General features: G+C 36.8%; 1 protein-coding gene across 1 annotated transcript in view; it reads left to right on the top strand.

Moving 5' to 3' along the window:
- Positions 1–3,238: 3,238 nt before the first annotated feature.
- LOC129374804 (ankyrin repeat domain-containing protein 13C) overlaps positions 3,239–15,148 on the top strand; it is a 33,125-nt gene continuing 21,215 nt past the window's right edge. Inside the window, exons 1-4 of the mRNA XM_055053452.1 lie at positions 3,239–3,323; positions 3,423–3,877; positions 7,791–7,832; positions 13,477–13,581. Coding sequence (XP_054909427.1) covers positions 3,514–3,877; positions 7,791–7,832; positions 13,477–13,581 — 511 coding nt within the window. The 5' untranslated portion in view covers positions 3,239–3,323; positions 3,423–3,513. The remainder of the gene's footprint in view (positions 3,324–3,422; positions 3,878–7,790; positions 7,833–13,476; positions 13,582–15,148) is intronic.

Here is a 15,148-nt window from a genome sequence, read left to right as displayed (position 1 = left end):
TGAACCACAGGGGGCAGACTTGCACCGCATTGACTTTCAGTGATAACAGAAGTTAGATTCGCTGGATTTGTTTTGAAACCCAGCAGGGCTGACATTTTAGTGCAGTGTCCCGCGAAAGTGTTCATACTACGTAAATTTATGTTTCCACTGTTTTACGTTACGAGCCCTGGGACCTATTTATTTTGTTGCGTTTTAATATAACAGACCAACAAAACATACTGAGCCATAACAAAGTGACAGAATGTTTCTAAAACAAATTATCTGGCAGTTGCATCTAACTTTCTTTTTGCTAAAATATTTTGTTGTTGAAATTTTACAAGTTAAAGTTTTGTTACTTTTCGATTTACTTACATCTGAATTCTGAACAAGTTCATTATTTTCTTTCTGTAATTTTGAAGTGTGGACTATTTCTTAGACAAAATAAGTGAAGGTTTTACTTTAATAACTGGCCATTTTTACTGCTTTAAGAAAATGTTTTTTTTTTCTCTTTGAATCCAAGGCCAAAAATAGATGCCACCTAGATTTAACTGATTTTTACCTGGCAAATAGATGAAAATGTGCATCCTGGTGGATAATTTCTTGTTATTTCTTAACTGCCAAGTTAACAAGTTGCTGGAACCTAACATATGCAGTGAATTGCATTTCCATTTGGTTGGGGAAAAGATGTTAGCCTATAAGAATTGTCAGATTATTGGCATGCATCATCTACATTGAAGGAGATCGCAGAATGGGTTAAGAACTGTCTAATACTTTATCAGAAACTGGAGGAAAAATGGGGAATCTCTGCCTTCAAAGAACAAATGTAGTCAGATTACCACATTTGGGGAAATCAAATCAAAGAAAGAAAAATACTGTAACAAAATGCAGTATGAACTACATTCAGGGGACTGGATTTTGAAAATGTGGTTTCTTGCTGTGAAAAGAAATGGTGGATCACATCCATAACACTACCTTAATTTTTTAATTTACAGTTGGATCTTAATTGTTAGGCAGCAATTTTTTGAATTCATAGCTATGTTTAATAGTGAAAGTAAGAGCATATGCACACACATTGTGAAGGGAACTCAAAGGATTGGGACTGAACAGCTGTGAGGCCATGAGAAAACAACAAATCAGAGAGGCTAACTGGAGAAAAAGGCTTCAGCTTGCAGGGGAGCATAAAGATTGGACTCTGAGCCAATGGAAGACAACCATGTGGTCTGATGAGTCCAGATTTACCCTCTTCCAGAGAAATGGTGCATCGGGGTAAGAAAGAAGGCGGCTTAAGTGATGCACGCATCATACCTAGTGTCTATTGCAGAAGCCTGTGGGGGCAGTAATATGATCTGAGATTGCTGCAGTTAATCAGGTATAGGTTCAGTAACATTATGATCCCAAAGAATGAGGTCAGCTGACTATCTGACTACACTGAATGACCAGTTTATCCCATCAATGGATTTTAATTCCTTGTTGGTGTTGACATATTCCTTTATAATACTGCTGGGTTTCATTGGATTAGAGGACTAATGTCTCAGCCAGATCTAGAGAAACTCATTCATGCGTTTATCTTTAGTCGCATTGATTATTGCAACAGTGTCTTCACAGGCCTGTCCAATAAATCAATCAAACAGCTGCAGTTGATCCAGAACGCTGCTGCTCGCGTTCTCACTTGAACCAGGAAGATAGAGCACATGACACCAGTCTTAAAGTCCCTCCACTGGCTCCCTGTAGCTCAAAGAATAGATTTTAAAATACTGTTGTTGGTTTACAAATCACTGAACGGTTTAGCACCACAATACATCAAAGATCTGCTGTTGTTGTATCAACCTTCCAGACCTCTCAGGTCTTCTAGTTCTGGTCTGCTCTGCATCCCCAGAACCAGAACCAAGAGAGGAGAAGCAGCTTTCAGCATCTATGCACCAAAACTTTGGAACAAACTTCCAGACAAACTGTAAAACAGCGGAAACCCTGACTTCTTTTAAATCGCAATTAAAAACACACCTGTTTAGAATTGTTTTTGAAATGTAATATGTAACAATGTATTGTCTATTATATGTTGCATGACTTTGTGTTCTTGTGTTTATGATGTAAAGCACTTTGAAATGCCTTGCTGCTGAAATGTGCTATACAAATAAAATTTGATTGACTGATTGATTGATTGATTGCACTCAAATGGAAAAAGGCGTTGAGGAAGATACCGTTTTCATTCACACAATGAAATATTAGAGTCACCTTTTTTGGTGATGGCTTTTGTGTTTTGGCCAAGCAGTGAACAAAACATTTTGTTCTATGTGAAATAACTCACTAGCCTTTGTTACTTATATAAAAATACAATAAATAAATTAAAATTAATGCAGATAGTCATAAGGCAACATAAACTAGCCTCAATATAGTTTTTTTCCTGGTGTAGTTTAAATTCTTGTGTGTTTGATACCACAACCTGTTTCTTAGTCACCACCTCTTAATGTGAACAGATGACCTGGAGAATTTTCAAAAACCTACATTAATTTGAAGTCAAGAATAGCTGAGATTCGAGTCAAGGTCAAAGTCTTTTGGGATTCACCTACTCAGGGCTGAAGTCACCAAATGTGTGTCTTGAGCTGACTGGAGTCCATGTCATGTAATTCTAATCCAAATAATTTTTTTGTATCTCAATTATTATCAATATTTTTTGTTTGTTTGTTTGGATTGGATTTCATTGGTTGTACAATTTCAGTTCCGATTAAAAGCAAATAGGTTGAACACTTTTTTTTCTCCAAAATGCAGTTGCCCACATTGGAAATGTACTATTTAAATAGTTTTTTATTTTATTTTGTATTTTTAATTGCAAAGAGCAAAAAACAGTGAGGCAGTGAGGAATTAATCAGCTACAATAAAAGGGAAAAAATGTAAATGAATTCGCACAGTTTAAGATGATGGTTGTTAATGGCAAAATAGAAAAGAAAGTGTAGCTAATATTAAACAAAAACTCATTCTCATTATCAGTAAAGAGAATATGCTAATGTATATTACCGGTAGGCATATCTCCTTCATAAACAAAGCAAAAATGTTCCTGATAATAGAACTTCAACTTTTTTGTCATTATCAAGACAATATAAATAATACAAAAATCCAACAAAGCGATGATTTGTGTCAGTAGTAAAACACACAGTATAAAATAAAGTCTATAAAGTCTGAGTGACAGCAACAGTAACCTGAGATAATAACCGTTAGTAACCTTTTCTGAAGTCTCGCGACAGTTGAAAGCGGAATCTTTCGTACTCGTGAGACGCTTCTGTGTTGAACAGCAACGACAGTTTAGGACGGCGGGAGGGGAGGGAGCAGTTTGTTTTGACAATACACCGGTAAACAAACGCCACCGCAACTTCTTTCTTCAGAAAAGTGGCGTTTTTGCGTCTTTGGTGGACAGGTATTCGTTGAATTAAATGTTGTACGATTTCCAGGAGCTCCAGCCGGCGAATAGCATCAGTTCGCCCCGAGGGTCATCGTCAGCGGCGACACCCTCTGCTCCCTCAGCCTGAACCGTTTAAAAAAATGACTGGAGAGAAGCTCCGCTCCCTGCGTAAGGACCAGAGGCCGAGCAAGGACGAGGATCTGCTGGAACCGGACGAGGAAGCTGCCACCGGGACCTTCGCTGCCCCCAAGGCGAATAACAAGAGCAGGGCGAGTAAAATATTCAGCAACCATAAGTTAATCAAGTCACCGTCCACACAGTCGCAGAATAATGGCAACACCAATAACACTCTGGCAACATCGGATGTTATTGATGACAACAACAAAAACCCGATCATCAAACCGGGGCTGGACTTTCCGGTGCACGAATGTGTCTTTAAAGGAGATGTCCGACGGCTGTCTTCGCTCATCCGGACGCAGAATATTGCCCAGAAGGACGTCCATGGTGAGCATGCTTACTGCTTAAATTGTTAGATTCACAAAAATACCCGAATCAAACATTTTCTTGGCTTATTTTTTGCTAATGTGCCATCAGTTATCACCAGCGGTAAAAGTAGGTGAGGCTTCTTTCACGCAAGGCCTGAATGACTCCTGACAGATCACTACTGTGATCCTGTTCTCTGGCATATCCTAAAATCCAGTTCTCTGGCACAACCTTAAAACGCACCAATTAGTCAGACAGAGATTGGAATAAGGCGATTTTATTTGTTTCAGTGTTAAGCAAACTCTGAAAAATCTGATGGATTCCTAGATATATCCATCGCAACTAACAATTGGAACCATTTTCTCTGTGGAAACCAGCCACCTACAGTATGTGCACTGATGCACTCTAGCTTGCTAGTCAACAACATGCATTATCATTATTACAACATAATTTTTTAAAGCAATTTCTACTCCTGAAATCAAAAGTTATGTAGTAAAGCAATATAGAAAGATGGCGAGAAAACAGCTGAAAGTTTCTAAAGAATGAAAGAAAACACATCTGGACTGGAATTGAAGAAATGAAAATTCAGGCAACATTCCTGTAGAAACCATAAAATCATTTCTGCTCTCTCTTTCTGAAGTCAATGTTCATAATATACATGTATGTCGGCATTCTCATCTTGCTCAATAACAGTTTCACTAGAATGGCATAATGTGTAAAAAGTATTGGAAGCAGCAGGAATTCTCAACATCAGTATATGTTTTGTTAAACTGAGGGTTTAACTGCATTGGACTAACATAACTGTTAAAACACTGTCGGCCACTCCAGTTAAGCACAGTTTTCCATGAAAAGTTACTTCATGCCAATGGTGCTCATGTGGTGGTTGGAAGAAAAGTTAAAATCAGTCAGCAGCTGTAGTCGAACATCCACACACAGAGAAAAGATAACTTGGAGCTGTAGGTCTTTATCATAGTCAACCACGCAGGGAGGGATTCATTTACTAGCACGATTCACAGACATCAGCAGATATTTTGTTCTCGTTGAGAACCCATTAGAAAATAAAAGCAGCAGTCAAATGGAGCATTTTCTCAACTGAAAAACTTTATGCTCACAAACATGCTCACCAATCTATTTTATTATTGACTCCCTAACCCATATAATGTAGCTTTTACAGTAATCTATTTGATATTTTTTAATTAAAAAGTCTTTTTTTTCTTTCTTTTTTTTTTTTTTAAAGAAAACTGAGTTCTCCATTAGATGTTTCAGTCACTAGAGGTTGGTTTTCACAGCTGTGTCAATTTGTAGTCTTTTAATTATGTTGCAATTTAATCTTTGTGAAGCATTTGTCCTTTTTATCTGATAAATATAAATAGTTTCTACCTCATCATCTTATGTGTAATAAAATAAAAAAAAAAATGGTAGGAGTGACTTGTGCTCAGAAAAATGTGTTTTGAAATTATTAATGCTTTGAAAACAATGGTAAGCCTTGTTATAATTTTATTTCTTATAATTTCAAGATTTAATTTTTTTTTTTTACCTCTAACTCGTGGTACTACCTCTTTACTAAAATTTAGAAGTTAGGGAAATATGTTTAAAATATTTTTTTAGAATCATGTAATTCCTTTATTTCTGTTGAGTTCAAAGCTAGCACCTCCGTCAAAGATCTTTTAGTAAATTTTGTCTTTCTTATGTGTAGTGTTTTTGAAAAAAATCAATGGAAATCATGGAAATTGGTTTAGGTAAGTCAGGCCTGAAGAAAACCAGCTTTTAGTACTGATCCGCTAAAAGCTGGATCAGTGCATCTTTCACATAAACTATTTTCTTCTTGTCACGAAAGAAGTTGTGTTAGAGGTTTTCCATTCCAGGCAGCAGCATATCGTATCATCCCTGAGCAGTGAAATTAACAATTTATAAGCAATACTTGTGAAACCCTAATTTTATTTCAGCCTATATTCAAGTTTATAGATGATATATTAAGGTGAGTTTTACAAAACTTTGGGAACCACCAGCTTGTTGCAGTTATTCTTTGGGCCAAAGTCTCTTCAGATAACGGACTAGTTTCCACATAAAACCCCTTCTGCCCCAAACTGGACTGACAGAAGGGACAAGATTGTCTTCTTCTGGCTCACATACCAACACAGAATTTGGTTCCTACTTGTACCAAATGTCAACATAGGAATGTGCTCTCACATTGCCTAATTCAACAGGTTGTCAGACAGAAAGGCATTATTGTGAAACCTGAACCTGTACTTGTCAAAAACTTTTCCTCTGTATCGTAGGTCGGTCTGGTTTGGCTACTTTTTGAATACTTATCCCCACAGTAGTTCAGCTTCTGACAGATAACAGAAAAAAAATCCCAATACATTTCAGTTATGTAATGCCATATTTAAATACAAGAATCAAACAAAAAATACAATTATTTACTACACAAAGAGCACTTACTGACTGTAAAAGACAGTTAGAAAATTATTCTTGAAGTTTAAATTGTTGTCTGTTGTGACAGTGTCCAACCATCCCTTTTCCAATTCTCTACCATGTTACATCTAACCTTTTTGCCCTTTTCTACCTCCATTTTATACTTGAAAAGGAACTTTTTCATAATCATTTACTAATTTACTTGTTGGAAATATTTTTTATGAACTATTGAATAAAATCTCAAATTTTCCTAGGTATAATATAGGTTCCTAGGTACAATAAAATATAGTTTTATTGTAAATGGTCCTCTGATATTTTGTATAATTCTTTATTCACATTTATTTTGGCTCTGGTTTCTGCTTTGATGAGCCATCTTATGAAATGTGGGTGAAAATATGGATAAGACTATGATCCCTGAATAAACCAAAATAATGTTAGTGATATTGTTTGCTTGAGGTGTAAAATGATATGTAGTTACAGAAAACTATATAAGTAGAATATAGAAAATTATTTTAAAATATTTGTGGAAAAAAGTGGGAATGGAACAGACGGATTTGCTGGGGGTAGGATCCCTGTTTCAGCTAGCTGAGCAGCTTTGGGAAGCAATGTGTGGGGGAGGGGCATCACAGTGCTACTCTGCACTTTCTTTGGCATCTCAGTCAAAGAAGTTGTACCGTACGAATAGTATGAAAATAACTTTTAGAACCTCAGTAGCTTGATACTGATAAGTAGCCAGTGCATAATGTTGTTTGTAGAGATTCATTACACTAATAGTGTAACTAATTTTCTAGAAAGAATCCTTTTAAAAAGTTACAATTGCTTTGGAAGTGTATCCTATCTTAAAATCTCTAAAACCCCTATCAGCAGGATCAGACCCTTGTGCTTCAAGAAACAATTTTATGACTGCCACTAAAATGGCAGATAAGTATCTAGTGGGCATGTGACGCCTCTTCCTATGTAAAATACTCACACCTCTAATCATTTACCACAATATGATGAAAGAGTTGTATTTCACACCATATCAAGGCTTACATCTTTTGAAGGCACTCCCTACAGTGAATGCCTGTTCTCATCATGTTTTCTGCAGTAGAATCCTTTAAGGAGCTGACGGGGCAGTTTGGCTTCCTCTGAGGCTTCCTCCCCCTTTATATCTTGGGGAGAAAAATGCTTTTTTTTTCCACACACCTGTAAAAAAGTTATTTTTGGGGATCATTTATATATTGTTGCTTTTGCCATGAAATGATTATATTTAGCTAACTAGCCATGTCACCACCAGATAAATTGAAATTGTGGTGCAGTTGGTTGTTAGCTCCTGAAAAAGGCTACTAAAGGCTGCAGTGAGAGAACTCATAATAGGCATTTATCATTACCATATAATTTTGAACTCTGTTTGTTTTGCTTTCCAGTATAAATGTGCAAATTATGCAAACTGTGACAGCTCTACAAATAAAGTTCTTGTCTTTGCTTTTTCCTGTTTCTGTTAGTGACTCTAGAAATAATTTTTTTCTGTCGTCTACAGGAAACACACCATTACACCTCGCTGTCATGATGGGACACAAAGGTGAGCAGTGTTTGAAGCGGTCCCTGCCTTGTGGTGTATTTCTGTTTCTGCCTGGCTGTCTGCTCCTGTTTTGCGAATGAAGATGTCTGTAAGCACATATGACATCTGTTTGTGTTTTTCTATGTTTCTGTTGTGTGTTTCAGTTTATTTTTCTGCCTCTGTCTGTGTCTAAGCACCACCAGACATTTGTGACAGATCACCACACAATCCCAGCAGGCAAGATGATGATGCATGAGTGAAAGGGTGTTGATTGTGTTTTACTTTTTCTTCTGGTTAAGAATTAGAGCTTAACTCTTTATCATTGGGATTTTCTATCATGAGTTTATTGAAGATAATAATTCTGCTACTGGAAATATTCACCTCATTAATTGAACTCATGATGTGTGGGATAAGCTTTTAACTATTAGACCAACTTGCTCACCTATAAAGAAATACTTATTAAATGATGTATAAAACCATGATGCAACATTCAATTTTAAGTGGTATAATATAATAGGGATGCACAATGTCAGGAAAAGATGTAATTGCGATTTCTGAAAAATACGAAACTGAAATGAATTTTGATTAGCAGACATTTGATCTTTAGCATCCTACCACTAAAAAAATAGATCTGCATTAAGGAAAGTTATCCCACAGGTTACATCAAAATGCAGAGCTTGAATCCAAGATATAATATTGTACCACGTTTTGTGTCCAAGCAGTCCTTTTACATCACAATGACAATTATGATATTGTGTAACTCTATTTTATAATTACAAAGACAAGATAAAGTGTCATACTTTAGATGATATTCTACTGTTGGCCTAATAACTATGAACCTGGGAAATTATGCTTGAGCATTGAATAATTATTCTTTTATAATATTTGTCATATCTTATAAGCATACACAAGCCAACCTATTATGCTTTATTGGTATAGGTTGGAACAAGAAAGGAAAGGTATTTCTAAAAAAATGTTTGTGTATTTGAGAACATTTAAATATATTTTTTGAGCATATTATGACATCAAATCCATGCTACTGTCTTTTAAGCAATATTGTTTTTTGCTGAATTGAATGGGACTTAAGGCATTTGTATACAGAACTGAAGTATCTTATTTGTGTTAAAATGAAAAATTTACCGTACTTTAGTTTTTTGCTGCTGGAAATTGGAACACACATCAGTTGCATGTACTGCACAGTTCTATTTGTTCAGTGTCAGTCATTAAAGCACTGGTTTCAATTGATTTTGCATTCACAAAGGTCAATTCCTGTCACTGGAATTAGAGCCCCGCTGCTACTCTTTTGGTAACTCCGGCAGTCAAGTGACAGTGTTGTGTCGGATAGGAGGCCATGGCATTGATTGCGCTAATGAGGTTACTTGTTTTCTTCCCTGTCCTCCAGGGAGGCTCAGGCGAGCCAGGCTTAAGGCTACAGCATGAGATCACTGTCTGGGTGTGGCTGCCCTTTATGGATGGAGAGGACAAGACCCTCTTTGTGTGTAGTATTGCATGTGCAGATGTTTATTATTTACCATTCCAACAGTGACAGTTATGCATATGAGTGGCTTGAAAAACTGGAACAGTTACACTGGCTTACTGGCATAAGCTAGTGTGCAAAAGTGTCAGAGAGGCCAGAATTGCAATAGACAATGCTAAGCATAATGCTAGACAGATGGGTGATGTTGTTTGAGGTGTAAAACAGGTTTTGTATAAAACTTGCCATCTGCTGTATTATTTTACTGCTTGACTCCATCACAGATTGTGCATAAAGGGACAATTTAATTATCAATTAACATGTTGTTTTGTTTTTATTTATTTGTTTTAAATACTGTTGTTTTATTCACATTACACACCAAAGACAAGCAAGTACAACAGAACGTGCTTAATTAAAGATAAAAACAGGTGGAAATGAAAAAAGCATATACAGTAGAATTCAAACAGTACTTGAAAGGGGAGCTGCACCTGCCACCTCCCTTGACCCCAAGCAGAGGTGGTAGCAATGTCTCTCTAACAGCATGTATGCAGTCTCTATGGTAGCCAACTGCTCTTCTATTCATAATATATCATTCAAAGTATATTTAGATGCAGCCTTGTTGTTGTTTGTTGGTGAGTTACTGCTGTTGAAAAGGATAACACAGTAATCCTTATCTTCTTTCAACTTATTTCAAGGTTGCGTGTTCAAATCACTTGGGGGTCACCATATGTAAAGGAATGGAAAGGTGCTAAACATTTAAATATATAGGTAAACAAATAACACTCAGAGATGTGTCCTGTACTGCCAGCCACGGCGGATCAAGAGATTTATCATCACTTCTACCACGAATTTGTCTTACAGCTTCATCAGTACAAAATCAAGGTTCCAAAAATCTTCCCCAAAAATCTCCCCGTACTCTTGACATCGACCTTTTTTTATACACTCCCATTTTCACTGGTGTGTGTTGGGAAGTCTTGACCAACCACATATTGCTCTTGGTTTTACGTCAAGATCTTGGCAGCCCCTAGACTGAGTGTGTGTTGGACTTTCCCAGAAAACAATCGAACCTTGTGAACTAGACATCTGCTCCATTTCAGAATTACAAAATAAGCCAATTAATTGCAAATTGTTGTTTTTATCTATCTAGACAGCTTACTTCCCAAATCATATTTTGGTTCAACTTTGTGCTTCGCACGCAAGGGAGTCAGGTCAGATTGATCCTAATGGTACCAAGAATCTTTTCGCAAAAACAAGTCAATAAAAGGTATTTCTGCTCTTACGGTAATAGGCAGTTACCATAGGTAATTATATTATAAGTATACTATGTAAAGTGTTGAGATAAACATAGTTGTTCCAGAACAGCCCAGTGGTTATAAAAGTTAAAGCAATAGGTAATGCACATAACAGAAATCTATTGCCGAAAAAAAAAAAAAAAAAGTCTTGGTCCATGTTTCATGATGACCTACAATATCACCACTCCATCTACATAGTCAGACAGAATGCTTAAAGTGCCTAATCCCAGACCAGAAGGACATATGGCCTGGCTGCTCTTCCCATGGTTCTGCATATCTGCTAAATGCTCTTGTTGTTATTATACAACCACTGGATTTAGCAGAGTGATGTAGAGGTCAAAGGCCTCTGGGGACCTAAGGCTTATATCAGAAAGGGAGCGTACATCTGTGCATTTGTTCGCCTGCGTTTTCTCAACATCATCAGCAGGGCCGATGTTTCAGCCCCGGGCTCTGTCACAGGTTGGCCGATGCATTAGCAGGGTCATGCTGTTAAGTTTCATGGTGTGGGGCTGTTAAATAAAAGCCTGGGATTCAACTAGAATCCCAGGCTTTGAAGTAAAAAGCTCGAGAACAATGTTGGAAAAATGTGTCAAGAGGAGCAGAAAAGGGAGACGTTTTAACATGGTTGTTTTTGTTTTAATTGTCTTTTCTCTGTCTCCTTTTTGAAGAGCCAATAATTGCTTTAAAGGAATGCAGTCGTAGTACTTTTATTGCTCACAAGACCCCTTTTATTTTTTTTCTGTGAATGAACTATATATGGCCATGCATGTTTTTGATGTGTTTTCATGTTTATTCAGGAAACGTTTCAAGTGTGTCACTCTCACTTATTAAGAATACATGGGACCCTGGCAGCTTTCTCATCTATTAAACATGGCGAGGATGTAGGTGGTTGATGTGGGATTGTGAAGACATGTTACACTCAAAAGGCAGAGGTTATGGCATTTTTTTCATACTGAAGTTTATTAAAGGACAAGTCTGAACATGAGTGCAAAAACTTGAAGTAGTTTGCATTGACTCAGAATCAGCTAAAATACTTTTCACTGCCGTCTCATGTGAGAGCCCAGCATATCCACTCAGCAGCAGTTAGGGCTGGGTTTGCATTTGTTTGCTGCAGTGCTCACAGGACTGTAACTGCTCAGCCTTTGGCTGAGACAGAGCTGTACAGATGCCAGCATTATAATAAATGATGTCACAACAACACTGACAGCTGAGCCGGAACAACAGACTTCATTTTTGGCTGGCCGTAGTTCGCTGACAAGTTGCCCAGAGGGTGGAAGGATTTCTGTGCTGCTCTCATAGTTGGTCTTTGAATTGAAAAAAAAGTGACTGTCTGGCTAGTTATCTTGTGTTGTACTATAATTACAATTCTGCGGTTCACTCTACACAGTACCAGTGAGTTCCTGTGACTTAACTCTTTTATTCACTTGGATCTGGACCTTTAGTGTTAATTAAAAGAGTGTTCTGTGTCTTTTGTAATTCTAGGTCCCATATGGCTTGGTTTATTTAAAGATCAGCTGTCATCTCAGTCCTACATAATCGGTCTTTATTATCAGAGTTATTTTCAAAATGCTCAATTGATTCTGTAGTTAAATCAGATATGGTGGAGGTAGCTGACATCACCCGTATTAGAGCACACTGGACCTGGTCCGATATGTTTACAATAACAGTATAAACAGGTACTGCAGATACATGTTTACCACAGGAAGAATAAACCTGTCTGTCATTTGTTAAATTCAATGGATGATGAATCTGAACAGAAAACTCATTGAGCTGCACTTAACCATAGCAACATCAAACATTCTGAGAATATGTTTATCAAAAAATAGATTTATTGAATCTATTTCAAGAAATAGACTCCTTGTTGGTGTGTAGTGCTTTACAGCATTATGTCACATTTTACAACTACAGAGAAATGCATAACCAGAGGAAGGAATAATCTAGTGAGTTTTCAACAGTTTCTACAATTACAAAATTTGAAAAGTGTTGTGCATTTATATTCAAACCCTTTCTCTTTGATAGCCCTGAATAAGATCAAAAGCAGCCAGTTGGGGCTAGAATTCTCTTAATTAGTAAAAACTAGTCAACCTATGTGTGATATGAGTACACCTTTTCTGCGAAGATCACTGAGGTTTGTAAGAGAACATTACAAGCAAAAAAAATATAAAAACCAAAAAACACCACAGCAGACAAGTCGTCAAAAACATTTTGGAGAAGTTTAAGGTAAAGTTAAATCGCAAAATATCTCCAATTCATCTGACAGGACTGGAAATAAAATTAAATTCATAGTGTTGATGTCTTTCTGTTTGGTGTTCATAACAAGCATAAATGCCACCTACTACCTGCTGAAAAAATATAAATTATTATTTCTATCTTAAAACAACTGTCAAGTATGTATTTGGGGCTAGGGAGTCTGCATGCCAAATATGTAAATATTAGCATTTATTATAAATGTGCAGCTTTTCTGGTAATTTTCTGGAGGAGCTAAAGAGATCCACATCTCTGGGAAATGAATACAAGAAAATCATTTGCATCAAAATCTGTGTTATACTAGCTCAGCCAAAGTCCAGACCCAAACCTAATCTGTGATGAGAGTCAAAAATATTTGTCAACATATTCTGCTCATCCAATCTTAATGAGTTTGCAAAGAAGAATATGAATAAATCTCAGTCTTGATAATGTGCAAATGTAAAATTTGAGAGAATTGTCTGTCTTCCATCAAATCAACATGTGTAATACAATGATAAGTTACAAATGTACCACTCAAAAATGTCTGTGTGAAAATGTGTCTTTGGGTTTGTGTAAGACAAACCGTTCATCTCTGTCTGCGTAGCTTGTCAGTGATGTTTGGTCGATATGCTTTCAGTGTTTATGATTGTTTTCCTGACTGTCCTTTTCACAGAATGTGCCCATTTGTTACTGGCTCACAATGCACCCGTGAAGGTGAAGAATGCTCAGGGATGGAGCCCCCTTGCAGAGGCCATTAGCTACGGAGATCGACAAATGAGTAAGTATCTCAAACAAACAAGAACTGCAAAGCCCCGCTACAGGTACATTGTGGTTGCTTAATGTCAGTCAAACAGCCCGCTTACAGTCATAACTGTGGGTTCAGTCAGATTTTTTTTTTCTGTGAGAAAATCACGATGGAACAGAGAAAAGTCTTGATGCAAATCAACAAAGACCCTGCACATTCCTCCAAACTGCTGCCTTCCAGCAAGGCCATGATGGTGGTCTGCTTCTTTTGTTCATCAGAAAGAGGGTACATTCCTCAAAGTTCTTAGAGCCTGTGTTTTAATGAAAGGATATTCACTCGACATTTTTCTCACTCATCATACATTGATTGTGCTCAAGCTTTTAACCATTGAATTCCAACACATTTCAGAGAGGTAAAAACTCTGAAATGTGTTTTTACCACTCAAAATACTCAGCCTGAAATGTTCTGAGTATTTTGTTGTCACATGTAAGCATAGCCTTGTTACACAACAAAACTAACTTCTCAAAGATGTCACTTTAGTCAGATTTGTGATAAATTTTTGTGAGGAAGGGATAAAAGGGGGGGAGTACTGGCTTTGCATTGATGTTGTACAGCAAACTTCTAAATTTGTAGGATTTAGACTTTAATTTTGCTGCCTGATATATGGTATGTCAGTTGTTTTTCTTTGTCATGTCGTAGGTCAGCTGAAAAAAAAGCCCTGCGCTAACAAGCTAAGGGGTGCCATTTTGCTGTCTGTCTGTTGCAGAAGAAGTCTTACATAATACGGTTAAATGTATTCTTCTTTCGTACTTGTATACTGATACAAGAACAATTGCTTTATTAAATTGCTTTCTCAAATTGGAATTAAAGCTAACCATATCAACCACATACTTAAGTGCAGTATTGGCAAAAGACATGTTCATTTAAAGTTTACTTGAAGCTGATCATTTTACAACTAGAGCATCTTGTAACCTCTAAAGTCCATATTTTCTCTTCAACACAAATATAAAGGCAAAAAAACGAACAAACAAACAAATAAAACAAACACATTTGAACAAAGTATTTCTGGACACATTTTATAATTGTAGTTTTATCTGGTTGCTGGCAAAGCTTATTCCTACCAAAGAAGGGTAAAGTATTTGAAATTGACAAAACATACTTTTCTTGTGCAGCATGATGTTTCATAATTTTTATTTATTTATTTTAGTTTTGCCAAGTTCTGTGGGAACATCAGATAATAGTATGAATACAAAGGAACCAAACAGTTTCTGTAGTGTCTCCTGATGCCACAGCAGCACTTATGTCAAGTCCAATTTTAACTGAGAGATGCACCACAAAACAATTAGGCATACAAGCATAATGAGAGCATACCTGCAAGGAGTACAAAACCCACTCAGTTATCTTCTGAGAGAACCTTAAGAAGAAAAGGCAAAGTGGGGGAATTGACACGCAGCCAAATTTAAGGGGAAAATTCAGAACAGTCATTCTGTTCTCTTAACTAAGTCCCATGAAGACATGCATTTGTATTTTCTGTAATCATTATTCCAAACACCTTTTCCCTCTTGAATCTGAGACAATGTTAAACATCTTGCTCATAGAT

This window comes from Poeciliopsis prolifica, unplaced genomic scaffold, assembly GCF_027474105.1.
Source record: "Poeciliopsis prolifica strain line A6 unplaced genomic scaffold, Auburn_PproV2 SCAFFOLD002, whole genome shotgun sequence".
NCBI lineage: Eukaryota > Metazoa > Chordata > Actinopteri > Cyprinodontiformes > Poeciliidae > Poeciliopsis > Poeciliopsis prolifica.
The sequence above is the reverse complement of the archived record's forward strand: the minus strand, read 5'-3'. Positions and strand labels throughout refer to the sequence as shown.